Source organism: Rhinatrema bivittatum, chromosome 2, assembly GCF_901001135.1.
Source record: "Rhinatrema bivittatum chromosome 2, aRhiBiv1.1, whole genome shotgun sequence".
NCBI classification, from domain to species: domain Eukaryota; kingdom Metazoa; phylum Chordata; class Amphibia; order Gymnophiona; family Rhinatrematidae; genus Rhinatrema; species Rhinatrema bivittatum.
In genome coordinates this window covers 529441546-529468321 of record NC_042616.1, presented here as the reverse complement: position 1 = coordinate 529468321, position 26776 = coordinate 529441546, and the positions used below count along the sequence as shown (strand labels likewise).

Genomic DNA, 26776 nt, shown 5'->3' with positions numbered 1-26776 from the left:
AATAGTGTAAACATTTTGGAACGGTACACTATAATCTTTGCAATTGTCTTCTACAGTACTTTGTAAACTATGTAATTAATATAGACTATGGAATAGGTGCTATTTTTATTTGCACTTGAGAAAAAGAGAAAATAAATGGTTTACACTTCTGCCAAGCAAGATCAATGATCCACACAGGTCACATGACTCGTGTGGAACCCTTCCAGAATCCCCCCCAGCATAAATCTGACCATATATTCAGTTTCTGTCACCATACTTGACCTGCTGTTAGTTTTTCTTTTTTGTCCGAAGATGTTCCACTGGGCCACTGCTATTTGAGACCTCAGGCTTTTTTTTCTCACTTACCGCCCTCTCTATTGTACCAGTTTTTTTTTTTTTTTTCTAGCTAGGTCTTTTGATTCTCATTCTCTTATTCTTCCTAGGTAGGACTTTTGGTACTTTAAAATATCTTGCTTTTCATTGCTGCTGCTTCATGACTCATAATTGCTTCTTTAGTTCCATTAAATCTATTCAGTGCACGTGACCCGATAGTGTGTTTTTTTTTTCTCTGTCTGTTATTCCTTGGAAAAATAAATATTTTGACTTTACATGGATTTTTATGAACCATTGATGAAAAGTAAGCCAGCAGTTTCAAACATTACCTGAAGTGTTGCTAGAAGAAACCCTTCACATATTGTCGTGAGGACTGCTGGAAATACTTGGCATGAAGGCCATCTGGTATTGGAATGCAGCTTCGATACAAAGGTTTTTGTGAACAGTTTGATTCTGCTAGAATAGACTTCAGGTATACATTACTAGCTTGAATACATCCAACTTGAAGGTAGCCTTGAAACTTGCTAAAAAGGGCCCATTGACATCTAGCATTGAAAGCACCAACCATTATCTGTCTCCTCCCACCTGAGGAAGGCATCAAGGAATTCCAATGCAGAGCAAAAGCTGAAAGGCATTGGCGTCTCTCTCTATCAATGCATTGTGCCGAGAGTAGAGAAATGCTGGCTGAAGCGGTGAAACCCCTGAAGAATTCCTGTGCATGGGGAAAGCTCATCCTTGATGCATTCCTAGGAATTGCAAGTCTTGCAGGTCTGCCATTAACACACCTCAGGTTTCCTAGGAAAATGTGGCTAGTCCACCTGTCTCCTAACAGGTGTTGGCATAGGCAATCTTTGAGGAGTTACTGGTCAGGCCATGTCAGCAGGCCTTGGATAAAGCAATGTGGCATATTGGTGCAGCAGATATTAGCTGATACTGGAGTTTCTTCAACCTGCTGGTGTCTTGCTACCTATGTTTGTTCCTGAAGGGGTATCAACATCTATGTGCACTTCAAAGATGGTTATTTCCAGCCTATCAGAGAAGGAAGCTTCCCCAAGGTGCAGAATTTTCTCTGGGTTCAGGCCCCAACAGACCATGCTCTCCCCTTTGGTTGGGTTCCTTGTTCCTGGCCTACCAGTCTGACTTGGAATCTGAGTACTCCTGGAGTAATGGCTATGGATCTTTTCTCTGATTAGGAGGAATCAACAGGTCTCTCCTCTGACCCTCTCCTCTGCAGGAAAGGAGGAATTCTGTACTTGGGCACCTCTCCTTTGCTGGATTTATTCAGAGAATGGCTAGACTTATTCAGGGTCTCCATTTATTTTGCAGGAGGAGGATGAGGAACACAAGCAGGACATCTTCCAGTTTTGTAGAGCCTCTTAAGGATATTATGAAAGTCCCAGTGCATGAGATCATTCAGGAAATACAGTTGAGGGAGATCTGGGAGCGCCCCCTCTCTGTGGTTTCCATGAATAAAAAGGTGGATACGTTATATCTTAACCAGAATACTCCTGGATTTGAAAAGACGGTTGTTGCACCAATCTGGTGCTTGAAGCCACTCTCGAGAGCCAAAAGGACCAGAACACTTTCCTCTGTATCCCTGGGGAAGGATTCCAGGACCTTGGATACTTCCTAGTAGGAAGGTTTTTCAGAGAGCTGTTTAATGCCTGAATACACTCCTACCAGCTATGTATGGGCTAGTACATGCGGACATTCTTAGGCAGCTACAAGAAGCAGCATGACAACTTCCAGTCACTAGTGGACAAGGATGTGGAGTGCAGAAAACATACAGTCTTTAGATGTTTTCAAAGCAGCATGGAAAGTCTCTGCCATGGGGATTGGTGCTTGCAGACTTGCCTGGCTGTGGGCCTCAGATCTAGGACTTGAGTTCTAGGAAAGACTCACTGATATGCCGTACACTGGGGAGAATCTCTTCAGAGATGGGGGTTAAGAAAGTGGTGGCCAGATCAGAGAACAGTATACAATGTTTCAGCAACTCTCCAGAGCCACCCTCCTTGGCTAAGCGGTACCTGAGCATGGGCCTGAGGCGACACTTGCCAAGAAGGCATTTCCATCTCAGTCTTGTTGGCAGCAGGGCCCCTAAGCCATAGCCAACAGATGTGCCAAAACCCGAGATTGTATTTTGACTGGATAAAGCGAACATAGCCCGGATCCTGGTACCCATGGGGAATGTCTCAACATCTGGACCTGCTGCTGAAGGTGCTCTCCTCCTTTTTAGAGACAGTGTGGTCTAGCCCATTCTACCAGGGAGAAAGAGGGAGAGGATTTTACTCTAAATATTTCCTGAATCTGAAGTAAACTGGAGGACTCTGTACTATCCTAGATGTAAGGGCCTTTAACAAATTCCTAAAAAGAGAAACGTTAACAATGGTTTCCCTGGATTCCTTTATTCCTTTTTTTGGAAAAGAGGACTGGCTATGCTTTCTTGATCTGAAGGATGCTTATATCTACATAGATTTATTTCCAGGTCATAGAAAATCTTTTTTTTTTTTTTTTGTAAAGAATTGTCACTTCCAGTATTTCAGGGAGTGGGCAACAGTGATTCTCATCACTCCTATGTGGATGAGACAGGTGTGGTTTCTTTGCCTCCATCTGTCCGAGCAGCCTCCAATACTGTTAAGGACCTCTCCATTGCTCTTTATTCAAGAGGAAGGTTTCCGAATCTCCTGGCACTGAACTTCATGGTATGAATGTTGAAAACTCTGATTTCCACCCTGCTCTTACTAAAGAATTAGAGGATATTTTAATTTCCATTAGGAAATCATTAACTAGGAAATCATATAGCTTTAAGTGGAAACATTTTTGTCCTGATGTCACTCAGGATGTGTAGACCTGTTTACATGCAGCTCTAGAGAATTTTATATTTGTTTTTCCTCTCTTAGTCAGGACTGAATCATGATTGACAGTGAATCTGAGTGCCATTGGAGCTTCCCACTAACGTGTATGGGGGGGGGGGGGGGTGTTTCATCTGATTTCCGTCCATCCATTGGTATCGATCATGAAAGGGTTGTGGCATGAAAATCCTCGGGTACTATGGGACCTCATTGTCTTAGTTCAGCTGATGAAACCACTTTTTAAACCTCTGGAGTTGGCATCTCTGACATTATTTCTACCAGATTCCACCTGCTTTGTTGTGCCTGAGCCAAACTCCGCTTCTGTCCTGGAGTAATTCTGCGCTCCCCCCCCCCCCCCCCCCCGACATCATCATGGAGTGTCAAGCTCTTAGATAGGATGCCAACCCTGGAGAAGTATCTCCCCTGTTGCTCGCTGTTTCTGGGCTCTCACCTGACACTTCAGGAGAACATAAGAACATGCCATACTGGGTCAGACCAAGGATCCATCAAGCCCAGCATCCTGTCTTCAACAGTGGCCAATCCAGGCCATAAGAACCTGGCAAATACCCAAAAACTAAGTCTATCCCATGTTAATGATGCTAGTAATAGCAGTGGCTATTTTCTAAGTCAACTTAATTGATAGCAGGTTTTAGACATCTTCTCCAAGAACTTATCCAATCCTTTTTTAAACTCAGCTACACTAACTGCACTAACTACATACCATGGCAACAAATTCCAGAGTTTAATTGTGCGTTGAGTGAAAAAGAACTTTCTCTGATTATTTTTAAATGTGCCACATGCTAACTTCATAGAATGGCCCCTAGTCCTCCTATTATCCAAAAGAGTAAATAACCGATTCACATTTACCAGTTCTAGACCTCTCATGATTTTATACACCTCTATCATATCCCCCTCAGCTGTCTCTTCTGCAAGCTGAACAGTCCTAACCTCTTTAGTCTTTCCTCATAGAGGAGCTGCTCCATCCCCTTTATCATTTTGGTCACGCTTCTCTGTACCTTCTCCATCGCAACTATATCTTTTTTTGAGATGCAACGTTCAGAATTGTACACAGTATTCAAGGTGCGGTCTCGCCATGGAGCGATATAGAGGCATTATGACATCCTTTGTTTTATTTTCCTTTCCCTTCTTAATAATTCCTAACATTCTGTTTGCTTTATTCATCGCCACAGCACACTGGGCTGACAATTTCAATGTGTTATCCACTATGACGCCTAGATCTCTTTCCTGGGTGGTAACTCCTAAGATAGAACTTAACATTATGTAACTACATCAAGGGTTATTTTTCCCTACATGCATCACTTTGCACTTGTCCATGTTAAACTTCATCTGCCATTTGGAAGTCCAATCTTCCAGTCTCACAAGATCCTCCTGCAATTCATCACAATCAGCTTGAGATTTAACTACTCTACAAATTTTGTTTCATCCGCAAATTTGATCATTTCACTTGTACTCCTTTCCAGATCATTTATAAATATATTAAAAAGCACCAGTTCAAGTACAGATCCCTTAGGCACGCCACTGTTTATCTTTTTCTACTGTGAAAACTGATCATTTTAATTCTATTCTGTTTCCTGTCTTTTAACCAACTTGCAACCACAAAAGAACATCACCTCCTATCCCATGACTTTTTAGTTTTCTTAGAAGCCTCTCATGCAGGACGTTTGTCGAACGCCTTCTGAAAGTCCAAATACACCACACCTACCGGTTCACCTTTGTCCACATGTTTATTTACCCCTTCAAAAAAATGTGGGAGATTTGTGAGGCAAGATGTTCCTTGGGTAAATCCATGCTGACTGTCCCATCAAACCATGTCTATCTAAATGTTTTGTGATTTTATTCTTTATAACAATTTCCATGATTTTTCCCGGCATTGAAGTCAGGCTCACCTGTCTATAATTTCTGAGATCATCCCTGGATCCCTTTTTAAATATCAGTTAGATTGGCCATCTTTCAGTCTTCCGGTACATCGGATGATTTTAATGCTAGGTTACAAATTTTTAATAATGGGTCTGACATTTCATTTTTTAGCTCTTTCAGAAGCCTGAGGTGTATACCATCTGGTCCAGGTGATTTACTACTCTTCAGATTGTCAATCAGGCCTACCACGTCTTCCAAGTTCACCGTGATTTGGTTCAGTTGATCTGAATCATCACCCATGAAAACCTTCTTAGAAACCAGGTATCCCTCCAGTATCCTCTTCAGTAAACACTGAAGCAAAGAAATAGTTTAATCTTTCCGTGATGGCCTTATCTTCTCTAAGTGCCCCTTTAACAGCTTGATCATCCAACGGTCCAACTGACTCCCTTGCAAGCTTTCTGCTTCGGACATATTTAAAAACATTTTAATTGTGAGTTTTTGCCTCTATGGCCAACTTCTTTTCAAATTTTCTCATAACCTTACATTTAACTTGCCAATGCTTATGCTTTATCCTATTTTCTTCTCATGGATTTTTCTTCCAATTTTTGAATGAAGATCTTTTGGCTAAAATAGCCTCCTTCATCTCACCTTTTAACCATGCCGGTAATCGTTTTGCCTTCCTTCCGCCTTTCGTAATGCATGGAATACATCTGGTCTGTGCTTCTAGGATGGTATTTTTTAACTATGTCCTCACCTGTTTCACACTGTTTACCTGTGTAGCTGCACCTTTCTGTTTTTTTCTAACTATTTTTCTCATTTTGTCAAAGTTTCCCTTTTGAGAGTTTACCGCTAGAGCCGTAGTTTTACATACTATCCCTCTTCCAGTCATTAATTCAAATTTGATGATTATAGATCACTATTGCCAAGCGGTCCCCACCAATTCATGCGCTCCACTGAGAATTAGATCTAAAATGGCTCCCTCTTTCATTGACTCCTGAACCAGTTGGTTCCATAAAACTGTCTTTTATTCCATCCAGGAACTTTATCTCTCTAGCATGCCCTGACGTTTCACTTACCCAGTCATTGTTGAGGTAATTGAAATCTCCCATTATTACTGCACTACCAGTTTAGTTAGCTTCCCTAATTTCTCTTAGCATTTCACTGACCTTTGTTAATATGGTTTTTCTTAAATAACTTAAGCAGTTTTCTTACAAGTAAAGAACTTTTTTTTTATCGAGAGGTATAAAAGGAAAAAATTACAGAAACCTTGTTAAAAGCAAATAAAGTACAAAGAATTCTTTAGGTACTGTGCTTGCTGCCAGCAAAGTAGCAGAAAAAAAGATGCCAGCCACTTGTTTCCCTGTAGAGCACGGCTTTATACAGTTCTTATCTTTCTCACACCAATATTCCCTCCTTGTCCTTATATGGTATTACTTCCTGTTCTTTCTTTGTTCTTGCTTCCTGAGGCAGGCTCATCACAGTGCTTGATATCTGCATGTTATTTAGCATATCTAGATAGAATCTCTTGATGTGATTAGAATTAAAAGACCGGTGCATAGGAAATGATAAGAAACAGTATCAAAGGCTTTGCATACAGGCTGTTATTTCCTGAGACCTTTGAACTGCATCTTTATCTTATTCTCGCCTTCTCACCATTTTGGCCAGGTGGACGGTAGTATACTCCTGCCACTATTTTCTTCCCCAACACACAAGGGATTTCTACCCATAAAGATTTGATTGTACATTTAGTCTCATGCAGGATCTTTATTCTGTGGGACTCTATGCCATCCCAGATATAAAGCGCCACCTCACCACCAAGATGCTCCTTTCTGTCATTGCGATATAATTTGTACTACTGTATAGCACTATCCCATTAGTTATCCTCTTTTCACTATGTCTCAAAGATGCCAGTTACGTCTGTCATCATTCACTGCTATACACTCTAATTTTCCCTTCTTATTTGTTAGACTTCTGGCAATAGCATACAAACATTTCAAAGTCCAGTAGCTTTAGCACCTCAGTGATGTCACTTGTGATGTTGGATTTATTCCTGTATGAGGGAATGGAGTTCAGTGGATAATATAGTTGTCCTTACTAGTAAGTGGATGAACCAGGAGATAGTGGTACTTGCAGTTGTACTATAGTGGTAGTTGCAATTGTACTATAGTCACTGGGATCATTAGAATTTCATATCAAGTCTAGAGCATATCCCCCACAATGAGTAGGAGGTTTTATAAGCTGGAAAGGTCCCAGGTCCTCTGTCAGATACTGGAAATTGTTGGCTGTGCCTTTCGGGCCTGTTTGATTAGGGGGTGGTAAATTAAAGTGAACCTTAAAGGTCAGCACTTTGAAAGATGTAAGACTTATACCCATGCCAGAAGTGATTTTAAAAGGTGATGATTCAGAGGAACTGCAAGAAATCTCAGTGAACTTGGAAGATGTAATAGGACAATTGACAATCTAAAAAAGTAGAAAATCACCTGAAATATATGGTATACATCCCAGAGTGCTGAAAGAATTGACAAATTAAATCGTAGATCTATTAGTAATCTGTATTATCAGCTATGGTACATGAAGATCAGAGAGTGGCCAATGTAATGCCAGTTTTTAAGAATAGTTCTGGGGTGATTCAAGAAACTAAAATGTGGTGAAAGGGAAAAATAGTTGAAACTATTATAAAAAACAAAATTACTGAAAATATAGATAATTATAGCTTAATGGGGACAAAGCCAACATGGATTTAGCCAAGGGACATGCAAAGGAAGTTACTAAGCAAACTTATAGAGAAAATATTTTTCACTCAATGCATAATAAGCATTAGAATTCATTGTCAGTAGACTTGTTGAAAGCTGTTAGTGTAGCTGGGTTTAAAAAGTTTGGACAAATTCCTGGAGGAAAAGTCCATATACTATTATTAAGGTATACTTATAAGAACATAAGAACATGCCATACTGGGTCAGACAAGAGTCCATCAAGCCCAGCATCCTGTTTCCAATAGTGGCCAATCCGGGCCATAAGAACCTGGCAAGTACCCAAAAACTAAGTCTATTCCATGTTACCAGTACTAATGGCAGTGGCTATTCTCTAAGTCAACTTAATAGCAGGTAATGGACTTCTCCTCCAGAACTTATCCAATCCTTTTTTTAAACACAGCTATACTAACTGCACTAACCACATCCTCTGGCAACAAATTCCAGAGTTTAATCGTGCGTTGAATGAAGAACTTTCTCCGATTAGTTTTAAATGTGCCACATGCTAACTTCATGGAGTGCCCCCTAGTCTTTCTGTTATCTGAAAGACTAAATAACCGATTCACATCCACCCGTTCTAGACCTCTCATGATTTTAAACCCCTCTATCATAATATCCCCCCTCAGCCGTCTCTTCTCCAAGCTGAAAGTCCTAACCTCTTAGGTTTTTCCTCATAGGGGAGCTGTTCCATTCCCCTTATCGTTTGGTCACCTTCTCTGTACCTTCTCCATCGCAATTATATCTTTTTTGAGATTTGGCGACCAGAATTGTACACAGTATTCAAGGTGGGGTCTCACCATGGAGCGATACAGAGGCATTATGACATTATTTCCATTTTATTCACCATTCCCTTCCTAATTATTCTCAACATTCTATTTGCTTTTTTGATTGCCACAGCACACTGAACCGACGATTTCAATGTATTATCCACTATGATGCCTAGATCTCTTTCTGGGTGGAAGCTCCTAATATGGAACCTAACATTGTGTAACTATAGCATGGGTTATTTTTCCCTATATGCATCACCTCGCACTATCCACATTAAATTTCATCTGCTATTCCAATGCCCAATTATCTAGTCTCACAAGGTCTTCCTGCAATTTATCACAATCTGCTTGTGATTTAACTACTCTGAAACAATTTTGTATCATCTGCAAATTTGATTACCTCACTCGTATTTCTTTCCAGATCATTTATAAATATATTGAAAAGTACGGGTCCCAATACAGATCCCTGAGGCACTCCACTGCCCACTCCCTTCCACTGAGAAAATTATCCATTTAATCCTACTCTCTATTTCCTGTCTTTTAGCCAGTTTGTAATCCATGAAATGACATCGCCACTTATCCCATGACTTTTTACTTTTTCTTAGAAGCCTCTCATGAGGAACTTTATCAAACGCCTTCTGAAAAGCCAAGTACACTTCATCTACCGGTTCACCTTTATCCACATGTTTTATTAACTCTTTCAAAAAAGTGAAGCAGATTTGTGAGGCAAGACTTGCCTTGGGTAAAGCCATGCTGACTTTGTTCCATTAAACCATGTCTTTCTATATGTTCAGTAATTTTGATTCTTAGAACACTTTCCACTATTTTTTCTGGCACTGAAGTTAGGCTAACCAGTCTGTAGTTTCCCGGATAGCCCCTGGAGCCCTTTTTAAATATTGGGGTTACATTAGCTATCCTCCAGTCTTCAGGTACAATGGATGATTTTAATGATAGGTTACAAATTTTTACTAATAGGTCTGAAATTTCATTTTTTGTGTTCCTGGGGTGTATACCATCCGGTCAGGTGATTTACTACTCTTCAGTTTATCAATCAGGCCTACCACATCTTCTAGGTTCACCGTGATTTGGTTCAGTCCATCTGAATCATTACCCATGAAAAACCTTCTCCGGAACGGGTAATCTCCCCAACATACTCTTTAGTAAGCAAAGAAGAACAATTTTAATCTTTCTGCGATGGCCTTATCTTCTCTAAGTGCCCCTTTAACCCCCTCGATCATCTAACAGTCCAACTGACCTCCCTCAAAGGCTTTCTGCTTCGGATATATTTTTAAAAGTTTTTTACTGTGAGTTTTTGCCTCCTACTGCCAACTTCTTTTCAAATTCTCTTTTAGCCTGTCTTATCAATGTCTTACATTTAAGTTGCCAACGCTTATGCATTATCCTGTTTTCTTCTGTTGGATCCTTCTTCCAATTTTTGAATGAAGATCTTTTGGCTAAAATAGCTTTTTTCACCTCCCCTTTTAACCATGCCAGTAATCGTTTTGCCTTCTTTCCACCTTTTTTAATGTGTGGAATACATCTGGACTGTGCTTCTAGGATGGTATTTTTTAACAATGACCACACCTCTTGCATACATTTTACCTTTGTAGCTGCTCCTTTCAGTTTTTTTCTTACAATTTTTCTCATTTTATCAAAGTTTCCCTTTTGAAAGTTTAGCACGAGAGTCGTGGACTTGCTTACTATCCCCCTTCCAGTTATTAATTCAAATTTGATCATATTATGATCACTATTGCCAAGCGGCCCCACCACTGTTACCTCTCTCACCAAATCCTGTTCTCCACTGAGAATATGATCTAAAATTGCTCCCTCTCTTGTCTGTTCCTGAACCAATTGCTCCATAAAAATGTCACTTATTCCATCTCTCTCTTCTCTTCGGCCTCCCAGCTAATACCATCAAACCATTACAGATGCTTCAAAACGCTTCAGCAAGGATTCTGACAAAGACCAACAAAAGAGACCACATAACACCCATCTTGCGGAACCTGCACTGGCTCCCAATCAAATACAGAATCTCTTACAAAGTTCTAACTATCATCCATAAAACCATCCACAATATCTCTCCCCTGGATCTTAAGTTCCCTTTTCGACATTTCACCATGCCCGTGAGATCAGCGTACAGAGGCACCCCTGCTGGCCCACCCCATTAAATCCACATTAAGGAAGAGAGCCCTCTTCACGTCGGGACCTATGCAATGGAACTCCCTCCCTCCGGAGCTTAGACTAGAACAATGCCCTTACACCTTTAAGAAAAGATTAAAGACATGGTTGTTTTGCGAAGCCTTTGCCCAACTCGGATGACCTGTCTGGTTTCATGTCAGGCAGCGTTTGTTTAGTTGAACCACATCGCTAGGAAGCCGCTTCTGAGGACTGACATACCATCCAATGTTCTTCAGCTGTAATACTGTAACCCAGTTATCTAATTGTTATCCCCATTTTGTTAGTTCCAAGTCTTGATCTCCCTGTTCAATGTAATGCATCCTTGTGCAAAGGTTTTTGTTAGAAAGTAAACCGAGGTGATTTGTAACTTGTTACATGAATATCGGTATATAAAAATGCCAAATAAATAATAAATAAATCCAGGAACTTTATATCTCTAGCATGTACCGATGATACATTTACCCAGTCAACATTGGGGTAATTGAAGTCTCCCATTATTACCACACTACCAATTTGGTTAGCTTCCCTAATTTCTCTTAGCATTTCACTATCAGTCTCACCATCTTGACCAGGTGGACGGTAGTATACTCCTATCACTATAGTCTTCCCTGAAACATAAGGGATTTCTACCCATAAAGATTCAATTGTGCATTTAGTCTCATGCAGGATATTTATCCTGTTGGATTCTATGCCATCCTGGACATAAAGCGCCACACCTCCTCCCGGGTGCTCCTCTCTGTCATTGCGATATAATTTGTACCTTGGTATAGCACTGTCTCATTGGTTGTCCTCCTTCCACCATGTCTCTGAGATGCCAATTAAGTCTGTCATCATTCACTGCTATAATTCTAATTCTCCTATCTTACTTTCTTAGACTTCTGGCATTAGCATACAAACATTTCAAAGTTTTGTTTTTTGTTTGTTATTTTTCATTCTGCTTTTTTAATTGATAGGGATAAGTTAGAATTTTTTTTAGCTCATCTGACCTTTTTTTTTAGTTACAGGCACTTGGACTACTTTTCTTATAATTGGATTCCTCACTGTCGGGATGCCCCTAATTCTAATGCATCATTAGTATCCTTTGAAGATACCTCTCTCCGAACCTTGCGCTGCTGAGCAACTGTCTGCTTTTCCCCTTGTTCTAGTTTTAAAAGCTGCTCTATCTCCTTTTTAAAGGTTAGCACCAGCAGTCTGGTTCCACCCTGGTTAAGGTGGAGCCCATCCCTTCGGAAGAGACTCTCCCTTTCCCAAAAGGTACCCCGGTTCCTAACAAAACTGCATCCCTCTTCTTTGCACCATCGTCTCATCCACGCATTGAGACTCCGGAGCTCTGCCTGCCTCTGGTGACCTGCGCGTGGAACAGGGAGCATTTCAGAGAATGCTACCCTGGAGGTTCTGGATTTAAGCTTTCTACCTAAGAGCCTAAATTTTGCTTCCAGAACCTCTTTCCCACATTTTCCTATGTTGTTGGTGCCCAGATGTACCACGACAGCCGGCTCCTCCCCAGCACTGTCTAAAATCCTATCTAGGTGACACGTGAGGTCGCCACCTTCGCAGGTAGGCATGTTACTAGGCGATCCTCACGCCGACCAGCCACCCAGCTGTCTACATTCCTAATAATCGAATCACCAACTATGATGGATGACCTAACCCTTCCCTCCTGGGGAGCAGGTCCTTGCTACAGGATCCTTTCCTGCTGTATCAGGTTGATGCTCTCCAATCATGAGACATTCTTCCTCCAAGGCAGCACCAGGGCTGCCAGTCTGAAGTTGGGAGTTGGCTACTATGTCCCTGAAGGTCTCATCTATATACCTTTCTGTCTGCCTCAGCTCCAGGTCTGCCACTCTAGCCTCCAGAGATCGGACTCGTTCTCTGAGCGCCAGGAGCTCTTTGTATCGCATGCACATGTACAATTTCTCACCGGCGGGGTAAAAAATCATACATGTGACACTCGATGCAAAAGACTGGGAAGCCCCCCTCTTGCTGCGGGGACCTGCTGCTTTCATCTCAAATTGTTCAGTTTCTAGTTAAGTTTTAAAAAAAAGTGTTTAATAAAAAAAAAAAAAAAGCTACTTCTTAGAAGCAATGTCCACACTTCCTATGTTTTACCTTTGTAGCTGCTCCATTCAGTTTTTTTCTAACAATTTTTCTCATTTTATCAAATTTTCCCCTTTTGAAAGTTTAGCACGAGAGCCGTGGATTTGCTTACTGTCCCCCCTTCCAGCCATTAATTCAAATTTGATCATATTATGATCACTATTGCCAAGCGGCCCCACCACTGTTACCTCTCTCACCAAATCCTGTGCTCCACTGAGAATTAGATCTAAAATTGCTCCCTTTTCGTCTGTTCCTGGACCAATTGCTCCATAAAACGGTCATTTATTCCATCCTCGCTTCGGTGTTTACTGTAGAGGATTTTGATGAGATACCCGTTCCGGGAGAAGGTTTTCATGGGAATGATTCAGATCAACTGAACCAAATCACGGTGAAACTAGAAGCTGTGGTAGGCCTGATTGACAACTGAAGGGTAGCATATCACCTGGACCGGATGGTATACACCCCAAGGTTCTGAAGGAACTAAAAAATGGAAATTTCAAATCTATTAGTAAAAATTTGTAACCTATCATTAAAATCATCCATTGTACCTGAAGAACTGGAGGGTGGCTAATATATTCCAATATTAAAAAGGGCTCTAGGGGCGATCCAGGAAACTACAGACCAGTTGCCTGACTCAGTGCCAGGAAAAATAGTAGAAAGTGTTCTAAATATCAAAATCACAGAAACATATAGAAAGACATGGTTTAATGGAACAAAGCATGGCTTTACCCAAGGCAAGTCTTGCCTCACAAATCTTCACTTTTTTGAGGGGGTTAATAAAACATGTGGATAAAGGTGAACCAGTAGATCTAGTATATTTTGCATTTTCAGAAGGCATTTGACAAAGTTCCTCATGAGAGGCTTCTAGGAAAAGTAAAAAGTCATGGAATAGGTGGCAATGTCCCTTTCGTGGATTTGCAAACTGGTTAAAAGACAGGAAACAGAGTAGGATTAAATGGACAATTTTCTCAGTGCAGGGGAGGGGAGTGGGCAGAGGAGTGCTCAGGGATCTGTACTGGAACCCATGCTTTTCAATATATTTATAAATGATCTGGAAAGGAATACGACGAGTGAGATAATCAAATTTGCAGATGACACAAATTGTTCAGAGTAGTTAAATCACAAGTGGATTGTGATAAATTGCAGGAAGACCTTGTGAGACTGGAAAATTGGGCATTCAAATGGCAGATGAATTTTAATGTGGATAAGTGCAAGGTGATGCACATAGGGAAAAATAACCCCATGCTATAGTTACCGAATGTTAGGTTCCATATTAGGAGCTACTACCCAAGAAAGAGATCTAGGCATCATAGTGGATAATACATTGTAATCGTCTGTTCAGTGTGCTGCGGCAGTCAAAAAAGCAAACAGAATTTTGGAGTTATGAGAAAGGGAATTAAAATGGAAATGTCATAATGCCTCTATCACTCCATGATGAGACCACCCCTAAATACTGTGTACAATCTGGTCGCCACATCTCAAAAAGATATAGTTGCGATGGAGAAGGTACAGAGAAGGGCGACCAAAATGATAAGGGGAATGGAACAGCTCCCCTATGAGGAAAGACCTAAAGAGGTTAGGACTGTTTCAGCTTGGAGAAGAGATGGCTGAGGGGGGATATGATAGAGGTGTATAAAATCATGAGAGGTCTAGAACAGGTAAATAGAATCGGTTATTTCTCTTTTGAATAATAGAAGGACTAGGGGGGACAAATTCCATGAACTTAGCATGTAGGCACATTTAAAACTAATCTGAGGAAAATTATTTTCTCTCAACGCACAATTAAACCCTGGAATTTGTTGCCAGGTTAACGCAGCTAGGGCCGGATTTTAATAGCTACGCGCGGCGTAGATTTGTGCGCGCAACCCGGCGCACACAAATCTACGCCCGATTTTATAACATGCGCACGCAGCCACGCGCATGTTATAAAATCTGGGGTCAGCGCGCGCAAGGGGTGAACACTAGTGCTGTTGTGTGCACTGAGCCCTAGGGGAGCCCAATGGCTTTCCCTGTTCCCTCCAAGGCCGCTCCAAAATCGGAGTGGCCTCGGAGGGAACTTCCCTCGGCCCTTCCCTCCCTTCCCCTATCTAACCTGCCTCCCCCCAGCCCTACCTAAATTCCCCCCCCCACCTTATTTTTTAAGTTGCACTTGGCCTCCGGGCATAGGTTGCACCCGACGGCCGGCCTGTGTGCCTAGAGGCTGCGGCCCTGCCCCTTTCATGTCCCTTTTCGAGCCCCTTGACATTCATGCGTCCTGGGGCTTTACGCACGCCACCGGGCCTTTTCTAAATAGGTCTGGCACGCGTAAATCCGCCTGGATTTACGCACGTAGGCTTTGAAAATCTGCCCCTTAGTGTAGCTGGATTTAAAAAAGATTGGATCAGTTCTTGGAGGAGAAGTCCATTACCTTCTGTTAATTAGTCAACTTAGAAAATAGCCAGTGCTATTACTAGCATCAGTAACATGGATAGACTTAGTTTTTTGAGTACTTGCCAGGTTCTTATGGCCACAGTTGGAAACAGGATGCTGGGCTTGATGGACCTTTGGTCTGACTCAGTATGTCATGTTCTTATGGAGAAGTAACTTTTAATTACTCTCTTCCCTATTCTTTTCCTACTGTATACCCTTGGGAAGGATTTCAGCTACATTTTGAACTAGCAGGTTTGGGGTTCCATAACCAGAGAGAAGGAAAAAAAATTGACATTGGTTCACAGAGAAAAGAATACCTTCATGTGAAGGAAAAGACACACATACTGAAATAGCAATTATCCCAGGACAAGCAGGATGCTAGTCCTCACATAAGGGTGACATCATTGATGGAGCCCTGGTACGGAAAACTTCTGTCAAAGTTTCTAGAAACTTTGACTGGCCCTGTGAGGCCACTGAGCATGCCATGATATTCTCTTGCCACAGGGGTCCCTCTTCAGTCTTCGTTTTCCCGTGCTGCGTAAGGAGCCTGTGAGTTTCTCACAGTGTTTGCTGACTGAAAAGTCACTTATTTTCTCATTCTTTTTCTCCCATAAGGGATCTCTCTTAGATTTCCACCTGTGGTGAGAGTAATATCATAGTCTCGTTTTTACTCCCTGAGTAAAACTTTTTTCTCATAATTTTTTCCCTTCTTCATTGACGGCTGTCGATAGAAAATGGCTACCGGATTTAAAAATGTCCTGTCTGTAATCGGACAATGTCCATTACAGACCCACACCTCGAGTGTGTTCTTTGTTTGGGGGGACAAACATGATGTCTCAACCTGCCCTAAATGTGCAGAGATGACTCCCAAAGGAAGAAAACTTTGCCAAGAGAAGATGGAACATCTTTTTCACTTACAGCTTCTTCCTTCTCCCTCAACATCAAAAAATCATCTCCGGCCGGAGTTTCAAAAAGAATAATATTGAAAAAACGTCGTCCGGAGACCGTCCATCACCATAGACATCGACGGCATCGACAACACCGTCACAGACATCAGCATACATCGACTCCAGCAGTGCTTCTCTACCAGGGGGAACCGACTGCTAAATGGCTTAAACTACAGGAAACACCGCTACCCTCGACGCCGGGGCCTTTACCTTCCGAAGAAATACCAATAGTCGAACCTCCACAGGGCTCTGTGGAAGGGGTATCGACGCCTCCACCGCCACCGCGTTCAGCTGCTCTGTCTGCACCAGCTGTTCTGCAGGAATTGTCTGATTTTATCCGGCAAGCGGTGCTCCAGGCCCTTAAGGAACAGATGCCTATTCCGGCGCCTTCACCGAAGCCGGTGACTATGTCTATGCCGATGCCTACACCAATACCAGCCAAAGTACCACCGACAAGGCCATCGATGACACAAACGCCATCTTCGATTCCGGCCCCGATACCATCGATGCCAAGCTTACCTGAAGACCCAGGACATCCAGAACTGACACTCAATCAGCTCTTAATGAAAAGATTTGATGAGGTAGTCGGTGCTCTTCCTCCCATGCCTCGGAAAGAACAGCCTGAAGGGACACCCTTCAATGACCCGCAAACCAGGTCCTTCAGGGCTTCCTCGTCCACCTAGACCTTCTCCACTATCTCCACCTAGAGAAGATCCATACGATACTTGGGACGTGGACAAACAGACACCCCATCTGAAGATTTTCATGTCAGATCCTTCACCATCCAGACCCAGAAAGAAATCTCACCAGAGGATTATCCTTCACCAATTTCATCCAGGAAATGGCTGACACCATACCTTTCACCCTTGGTGCAGAAGATGATTCAAGGCAAAAAAACATGGAGGTCCTCAAATTGTAGACCCTCCAAAGCAAGTAGTAGCCAAAGCAGTTTACCATGATGTCCTTCTGACCTACAACATCGGCTTTGGGATCATCCATGCCGGTGCCCTGCTGTAAATAAAAGAATGGACACAACGTATTTGGTGCAGTCTGCTCCTGTCTTCCAAAAGTCACAGCTTCCACACCAATCAGTGGTGGTGGAATCTGCACAAAAAGAAGTCGAAGAGGATAAGACCACATTCCTCAACTCCCCCGGGAAAAAGATCACAGATTCTTGGATTCCCTGGGAAGGAAGGTTTATCAAGGAGCCATGTTAAATTCTAAAATATCTTCTTACCAATTATACATGACTCATTACCAAGAAATCTGTGGAAACAGATGCAGGAGTTTTTTACCATCATTGCCACAACAACATCAAGAAGCAGCCCAGGCAATTATCCACAAAAGGCTGGAGGCGGGCAAGCATGAGGTCCGTGCTGCCTATGATGGCTTTGAAACTGCATCCAGAGTGGCTGCATCAGGTATAAGTGCAAGACGTTGGGCTTGGCTTAAAGTCTCTGACCTCAGGCCTGAGGTCCAGGAAAAATTGGTTGACCTCCCATGTCTGGGTGAATAAACGTTTTGGTTCCAAGGTACAAGATGCGGTTTTTCAATTGAAAGAGCACACAGAAACCCTGCGACAACTTTCATTGATTCCGCAGGATCCGGCTACACAGTCAACTCATAGGCCTCAAAGAAAGAACCTAGAAGGTCCCTTCTATAGACAGAGGCGTTATTACCCTCCAACATCTAGGAGCAGATCTTCTAGGGCTGCAGCAAAGAGCTCAGCCCAGACAACCTAGGGCGGCTAGGCCTCAACCTCAGCCACAGACGGGACCGGCTGCTGGCTTTTGAGGTTTTTCCCAGAGAGCGAAGCCATCTCTCCAATCCTCATCCAGAGCTTCCGGTAGGAGGTCGAGTATCCTCCTTTTACAACCATTGGTTACAAATAACAGACCAATGGTACTTGCAATAATATCTCGAGGTTACCAACTCAGTTTCCTCTCAATTCAACAGATTCTCCTCAGAGACCTCTTTCTCTAAGCGAAAATCACATAATCCAGTTACAAGTAGAATTATCCACCCTTCTGAGAGCCAGAGCTGTAGAGCCGGTACCCCGGACTCAGCAGGGCAGAAGATTCTATTCCCGTATTTCCTCATTCCAAAGAAAACCGGAGGCCCACGCCCCATCCTAGACCTCAGAAATCTCAACAAATTTCTAAAGAAAGAAACATTCAGGATGGTTTTCTCTAGGCACATGCTTCCACTTCTTCAAACAGAAGATTGGCTTTGTTCTCTGGATCTTCAAGACGCTTACGCTCACATTCCAATATTCCTTCCTCATCGCAAGTATCTGCGCTTCATGGTGGGTCAATCAACATTTCCAATACAGAGTACTGCCTTTCGGACTTGCCTCTGCTTCCCAGAGTATTCACCCAATGTCCTGACAGTAATAGCAAACACACTTGCACAAGGGAAAGTGTCCCATGTCTCCTTATTTAGACGACTGGCTCATCAGAAATCAATTCTCACCAAGGAGCTCTGGCTTCTCTGTCGAATAATTACCTCTACTTCACTCCATGGGTTTTCTCATCAATTATCAAAAGTCCCATCTCACTCCGAATCACCTGCTTCAATTCATAGGCGCAGAATTGAACACCATTCTCTCAAAGGCCTTTCTACCCGAGGATCGGGCAGACACACTTTTCCTTCTGGCAAACTCGATTCACTCACAGAAACAAGCAACAGCTCATCAGTTTCTAACCTTACTAGGCCACATGGCATCCACAGTTCATGTCACTCCTTATGGCAAGGCTAGCCAATGAGGGTAACTCAATGGACTTTAAGATCACAATGGATCCAAGCCATTTCAGCCACTGTCCTTTCCAATTCAAGTAACCCACCAGCTGCGTTCCTCTCTACTTTGGTGGGCGGATAAGGACAATTTGCGCAAGGGCCTACCCTTCCAACAACCAGTCCCACAGATAACTTTAACTACAGATGCATCCCCCTTGGGTTGGGCAGTTCACACAGACAATCTCCAAACCCAGGGGACTTGGACAAAACTCGAAGCAACATTTCAAATCAATTTCCTGGAACTTCGAGCTATACATTATGCGCTGCATGCGTTCAAGGACTGCCTTTCACACAAGTCTGTTCTGGTCCAAACGGACAACACAGTAGCCATGTGGTACATCAACAAACAGGGAGGTACAGGCTCGTATCTCCTTTGTCAAGAAGCTGCACAGATTTGGGACTGGGCCCTAACACACTCAATGTTTTTCCGGGCCACTTATCTGGCAGGCATTCACAATGTACTCGCGGATCGACTCAGTTGTCAGTTCCAACCACACTAATGGTCCCTGGATCCCTCAGTAGTGACCGGGATATTTCAACATTAGGGACAGCCAACCATAGACCTCTTTGCGTCACACCTGAATCACAAAGTGGACAGATTCTGTTCTCTACACAAACAGAAAAACCAGCCAGCCAAGGACGCCTTTGCTCGCCCTTGGAACTCAGGCCTTCTATACGTGTATCCTCCGATACTGCTCATAAACCAAAACTCTAGTGAAGCTACAACAGGACAAGGGGTCCATGATACTCATAGCCCTACATTGGCCTTGACAAGTATGGTTTCCCACACTTCTAGACCTCTCGATCAAGGATCCAATTCGCCTGGGAGTAGCTCTCAATCTCATAACTCAAGATCAGGGTCGGTTGCACCATCCCAACCTTCCATCCCTATCCCTGACAGCATGGATGTTGAAAGCTTGATTTTACAGCCACTCAATCTTTCAACCAATGTATCTCAAGTGCTTATAGTTTCACGCAAACCTTCCACACGTAAGAACTATTCTTCGAAATGGAAAAGATTTACTTTGTGGTGTATACAAAAGAGTATTGATCCTTTCTCCTGCCCCACAACTTCTTTACTAGACTACTTATGTCATCTTTCAGAGTCTGGTCTCCAGACTTCATCTGTCAGAGTACACCTAAGTGCAATCTCAGCTTACCGTAACAAGATGGGAGATGCACCAATATCCATACATCCTCTTGTCAGTAGATTTATGAGAGGTTTAATTCACCTTAAACCACCAATTCGGCCACCAGTCACAGAATGGGACCTGAATCTGCTCTTAACAAGACTCATGCATTCTCCTTTTGAACCCATGAATTCCTATGATCTTAAATTTCTCACATGGAAGACTATCTTCCTCATAGCCATTACCTCGGCTAGAAGGGTTAGTGAGTTACAAGCACTTGTCACGTACTCACCCTATACAAAATTCCTACATGACAGAGTGGTTCTCCGTACACATCCAAAATTCCTTCCCAAATTAGTTACGGAACTCCACTTGAACCAATCCATAGTTTTACCCACATTCTTTCCAAGGCCTCATTCTCACCAAGGAGAACGAGCCTTACATACCTTGGACTGTAAACGTGCGCTAGCATTTTACTTAGACCGCACTGCAGTCCATAGGAAATCCACTCAGCTCTTTGTATCTTATGATCCAAACAAACCAGGTAAAGCAGTGGGCAAATATACTCTATCCAACTGGTTAGCAGATTGCATACAGTTTTGCTATGAAAAGCAGGCCTTCCCTCTCCAAGGGTGAGTAAAGGCACATTCAGTAAGAGCAATGTCAACCCTCAGTAGCACACTATCGTTCAGTGCCAATTCTTGACATATGTAAAGCAGCAACATGGATTTCTCTTCACACCTTTGCAGCTCATTACTGTTTGGACAAGCAGGGACGACAGATTCAGCCTACAGACAATCTGTCTTAAAGAACTTGTTTCCAGTTTAACACCCAACTCCTTCTACATCCAATCTGCTGTGACCTTCAGCTGCCTCATTTTCAACAACAATACATTCTGTTGCTTCACTACAAATGACCCTGCCTCTAGCTTGCTAATCACCCATATGTGAGGACTAGCATCCTGCTTGTCCTGGGATAAAGCAAAATTGCTTACCTTGTAATAGGTGTTTATCCCAGGACAGCAGGATGTAGTCCTCATGAAACCACCCCACCCGCCACCCCGCGGAGTTGGGTCCGATACGTTTATTTTATTTTTGCTAAAGCTTATTGCTACATACGAGACTGAAGAGAGACCCCTGTGGCAGAGAATATCATGGCATGCTGGGCATGCTCAGTGGCCTCACAGGGCCAGTCAAAAGTTTCTAGAAACTTTGTCAGAAAGTTTTCCATACCAGGGCTCCATCAATGATGTCACCCTTATGTGAGGACTACATCCTGCTGTCCTGGGATAACATCTATTACAAGGTAAGCAATTTTGCTATATTGCAATCTATAAGCTGATGGAGAGGAACCATGCATGGCATAATCTAGAGCAGGGATGGCCATCATCCGGACCTCGAGAACTACAAACCAGGCCAGGTTTTGAGGATATCCATAATGAATGTGATGAGGTAGATTTTCATCGGCACTGCTTCCATTGTATGCAAATCTGTTTCATGCATTTTCTTTGTACATATCCTGAAACCAGGCCTGTTTGAGGCTCTTGAGGACCAGAGTTGGATACCCCTGATCTAGAGCATTCAAGTCATATTTTGGAATATTCTGTGAAAAAAGTTTGTGCCACTTTTACTTGTGTACTTTTTTTTTTGTCAACCTTATTACCATGTGCTTTTTTTGTGTAGACAGTCTTCTATTTTCAAAAATAAATTTCAGTCCAGTTTTGTTCATAATTCCTCTGCTATTGTCTAAACACTTTTACATAAGACTAATTAAACCCTCTCTCCTTTTCTTTTTTTCATCTTAGAAACCTTTTTCCATGTGGCGATTCCATGGTTTGCATTATTGATGACCGAGAAGATGTTTGGAAGTTTGCTCCCAATTTGATAACTGTGAAGAAGTATGTGTATTTTCAGGGAACTGGTGATATTAATGCACCTCCTGGATCACGAGAAGCTCAGATTAAAAAGAAAGGTACTCAGGATCTGTTTTGAGATTAAAAAGTCTTTCTTGACAATTTTCTTTACTGTGCTATCATTCTTTAGGCACATTTTCAAATGATTTTTGAATTTTCCAGCTGCTTAATTGGATGCATTATAGAAATAAAATGCAGGTGGCATTGTTGGGAAAGTACAAAGCCATTGAAGATATGAGATGAGGTGCTTCTGGGATGATGTGCATTAGTGATACCTTTTATTCTTGGTTAAACACAATAAGACCGGCATATGGTTTAATTTAAATTCATAGGAAACTGGAATATTTAGTGTCACAACAGTAATGATCCTCACTTTATCTTACTATTAGTGCGTGTTAAATATTCTGGTTGTGAAAGCTTAAAAGCTGAATCCAGTTTTGAAAATCAGCAGCAAGTTTACTTTTATAATTTATATGCACAGTATGAAATTTGAGAACTATAGCTGAGCAGAGGCAACTTGGTATCAATACATGCATACTTTGGCTAGTAGGATTTCTTTAATTTGGTCTGTTTTGATAGACATAGTTGTATATACTATGGAACTAGTACAATGTAATTGTGGGATATGAGTGTTTTGAAGCTGAACTCCTTATGACATATTTTTAATCCATTTCAAACCATACCCTGCTTTGTATTTTTAGCCCTATGTATTTTATCCATCACTAATGTCTTCATTTACAGTCTAAGCTCTTTGAAATAAGGCCCTGCAATCTTTTTTCCCTTCTTTTTATTGCTTGTTTTGTATGTTGTCTTCTCTCAATCCAGTATACATATACAGCAGTACAGAGCAGTGGTTCTCAACTTATTTTTTTCTATTGCGACATACCTCACAGATAATGCTCACATGCATGACATAATGAACATTTTACAGTCATTGGGCTAAATGTAAACACATCCTCTTCATTGACCGGAACCTCACGATCCTCAACAATGGGTGCAGAGCAGAACTATTTTAATTCTGGTGCCATCTCAGTAACAGCAACACAGACTCTTTACTACCAGGTGCAATATAAATTACAAAACCTGAAAAAAAAATCCCTCAGCATATGTGTAGCAAACTTTCCCCATACCATAGTGGCACTAACTCTGAGGTCTCAAATAGCAATAGCCTATCCATGAAAAGGCAGCAGTGAACCTCCAATGGATGTTCTGTTTAGAGAAAACAACAAATAATACTGATACCATTATAAATGCAAAGACAAAAACTGGAATGGAAACCACAAGAAGCCTCTCTGCATGTAGTGGAAAACTGTGGAACTAGAAATGGAAATACATTTCCTCCTACACTAAACAAAGTACAAAGATAGTTTTGGCTTTGTGCAATTCTTCTGACATATGGCTTTTGCAGCCTATCACTCCTCCATGCCCCCTAATCCTTCATTTCTCCCAGTTATTCCCTTTCAGTTATCCCTCTCGTACATTTAAAACTAATCAGAGAAAGTCTTTTTCAACTCAGCGCACAGTTAAACTCTGGAATTTGTTGCCAGGGGATGTGGTTAGTGTAGCTGGGTTTAAAAAAGGATTTCCTAGCGTGTAGCCAGATGGACTCAGGACCACTGGGTTTATGCGCTCTTCTGCTAGCAGATGGGAGACGGAGTCAGATTTTCAAAGCTGACGTCACCCCTAGATATACCCCTGCAGTGACCTCAGCTCTTCAGTATCTCTCAATCTCCTAGCAGATGCGGATACTATCCCACACACTAAACAATGTTAAGAATACCGCAAAGAATAAAAATGTTTTACCTTAAAGAAGATCGAGCCCCGCTCTCCTGCGGTGATACTTAAGGGTCCCTCCCCCAGTTGAGAATTCCTGAGGTGATTTTTTCGATATCCTTCAGAGGTGTGCCTTGGTCCGATAGCCGATTCCCGGTGTGGACTTAGCCCCCAGAGTGGCTGAAAAGGCAGCGGGTGCACAACCGAGCGTGGTGTGAAGGTAAAGCCCTCTCCTCCCACAACTGGAGACAGTCCTGGCACACGATCGGTAAGCGCAGAGACCAGGTAAGTAGAAAACTTTAAGGTCTCCGAGGCTTGGATTGCTGTACAGATTCAGTTTTTTCTTCTGGCAAGTTAAAAAGGAAGCCCTGATCGGATTGAGCGGTCCTTGGTTATGCTAGGCTCCGATCTGGTGCAGGGGTCCAGACACGTGGAGACCCTCGGGGGCGCCATTTTCCCTTCTCGACCGGTGGTATGCGCAGGGCAGGCCGGATGGCCAATGCGCCCAACTTGTGCGCATCCAATATAGATGCTCGCACAACCGAGCGTACACCACGTGCACAACTACACGCTCAGCCACGCTCATAACTACACGCGCGTACAGTGCTCCCGTGTGTATTGAAACGCATTACCTGTGCATCTATATACAGAGGCAATGGCACCAGCATCCAAGAAGCATCCAAGAAGCATCCAAGAAGCTCAGAAGGCCATGATTGAGAAGAAGCCAAGGGTACCAAAGCCTGGTCCCTCACAGTCTGAGGATGGGTCTGGAACTACTACATACGATAGCATCCCAGACCTATGTAACTCCGAAATGGCATCTCCACAAGAGGGCATTTCAGGGGCTCCTGCTCAGACTTCCCCTGGGGCTAACATGGGCCTTCTGGTTAGAATTTTTCCAGGGTCTGCAAGCCTTCGTTCAGCTGCAATCAGCCCCGACTGTGACCCAGGTCCAACCCCAGTCAGGAGCACCTGACCCTCCCGGCCCTGCTCTGGTGCCACGAGACATGCCTCGCCTCACCAAGAATTTTACTGACAGGGACCCGGACACCTCAGATGATGGTGCCTCACTGGAGGAAGGGGAAATCCTTCCAGGCCTGGAACCATACAGAACAATGCTTCGCTTCTTCCACAGTGATGTTACCAGTCCTTGTTTCACAGACCCTGAAGACTCTGGGGATCCCAGGCATGGATCCTATGGCGGAACCAAAGAAGAACCCCATTTTGGTGTCCCTTCGTAAGGCCTCATGCTATTTCCCAATGATGGAAGCCATCCAGGAACCCATTAACCTGGAGTGGAGGCAAGCTTTAAAGGAGGTCGGGCCTTGGAAGCCTTGTACCCTCTAGAACCAACAACCAAGGAACGCCTGCGTTTCCCGAAAGTGGATGCCATGGTCTGCGCCATCTCGAAGCGAACAACCATTCCCATGGAGGGAGCGGCAGCATTGAAGAATACTCAGGATAGATGATTAGAATCCATCCTTAAGCAAGCATTCGACGCCACAGCTATGACACTGCAGATAGATTCCTGCTGTGCGCTAGTGGCACGTTCCTGCTTGCTCCTATCGAGAGAGGCAGATAATTCCGGAATGTATGCCGGTGAAACGATCGAACCTGCAGAGCCTTCCTGACGGTTGCAAGCTCAGACCTGGTGCGTACCTCAGCCAGAGGAGTAGCCGCGGTAGTGGCGGCCAGAAGGCAGTTATGTTTGCAGAACTGGTCAGCAGACGCGACTTCTAAGTTGAATCTTACTAGAATGCCCTTTAATGAATCTCTCTTATTCAGAAGCGAATTAGAGAAGTTAGCCAGCAAGTGGGACGAATCCCTGGTGCCTCGGCTACTGGAAGACAGGGGTAAAAGATCCCAATGCCCCTCCCCCAGAAGAACTAGGGCCAGAGGCTTCCAACGTTTTTGACCCTAAAGGAATTCATCATTCCATGTACCCTCGCTCCTCCGGAAGGTCCCAGCCCTTTCAGAATTGACAACCAAGAGAGGAACAGGCCCGGGGGCAGGCTCGAACCGTGCTTCCCAATGAGAATTGGCCGACCCATCCACAGGAAGAGGAAATAGGGAGTCTGCTTTCCCTCTTCTACCAACAATGGGTTGAAATCACGTCTGACAAATGGGTACTAAACAACATTCAAGAAGGTTACTCTTTGGAGTTTCACAGCATCCCTTGGGACAAATTTATGATATCACCCTGCCACTCCCACACCAAGAGACCGGCAGTGGAATCCACTCTGGCAAGACTACTCAGTCTGAAGGCTATAACTCCAGTACCTTTGCCCCAGAAAAATACGGGGTGTTATCCATCTATTTTATCGTTCCCAAGAAAAAAGGATCATTCCGACCCACCTTGGACATCAAGAACATCAGCCGTCATTTGCAGGTACTACACTTCCGCATGGAAACCCTCCGCTCCGTAATAATGGTAGTACAACCGGGAGAGTTCCTAACCTCCATGGACCTCTCCGATGCCTACCTTCACATCCCAATCCATCAACATCACCAGCGTTTTCTACACTTTGTGGTACTGGGACACCATTACCAGTTCCGAACGCTACCCTTCGGCCTAGCAACCGCCCCCAGAACATTCTCCAAAATTATGGTGGTCATGGTGGCAACATGAAGGAAGGTATCTTGGTACACCCTTTCTTTGGACGACTGGCTGATCAGGGCAAAGTCTTCGGAAGAGAGCCAGCAGGTGACCAGCAGAGTCAAGAACCTACTGCAGGAACTTGGTTGGGTCATGAACATGGTCAAGAGCAGTCTGCAGCCCCCTCAATCTCTAGAGTACCTGGGGGCCTGTTTCGACACCAAACAGAACAAAGTCTTCCTCCCTCCCCCGAGGAGAAGGAAGCTGATGGAACAATTATGACAATTGATGACCAATGCATGTCCCAAGGTATGGGACTATCTTCAAGTCCTCAGGCTCATAGCATCAACCCTGGAGGTCGTTCCGTGGGCAAGGGCTC

The 26776-nt window shown here is 43.2% G+C and overlaps 1 protein-coding gene across 8 annotated transcripts in view; it reads left to right on the top strand.

Moving 5' to 3' along the window:
- Positions 1-26776, top strand: part of CTDP1 (CTD phosphatase subunit 1) — a 531182-nt gene that overhangs the window by 111697 nt on the left and 392709 nt on the right. For all 8 annotated transcript variants that reach the window (XM_029590827.1, XM_029590822.1, XM_029590828.1 and 5 more), the window contains one exon: positions 21921-22087. In XM_029590827.1, coding sequence (XP_029446687.1) covers positions 21921-22087 — 167 coding nt within the window. The remainder of the gene's footprint in view (positions 1-21920; positions 22088-26776) is intronic.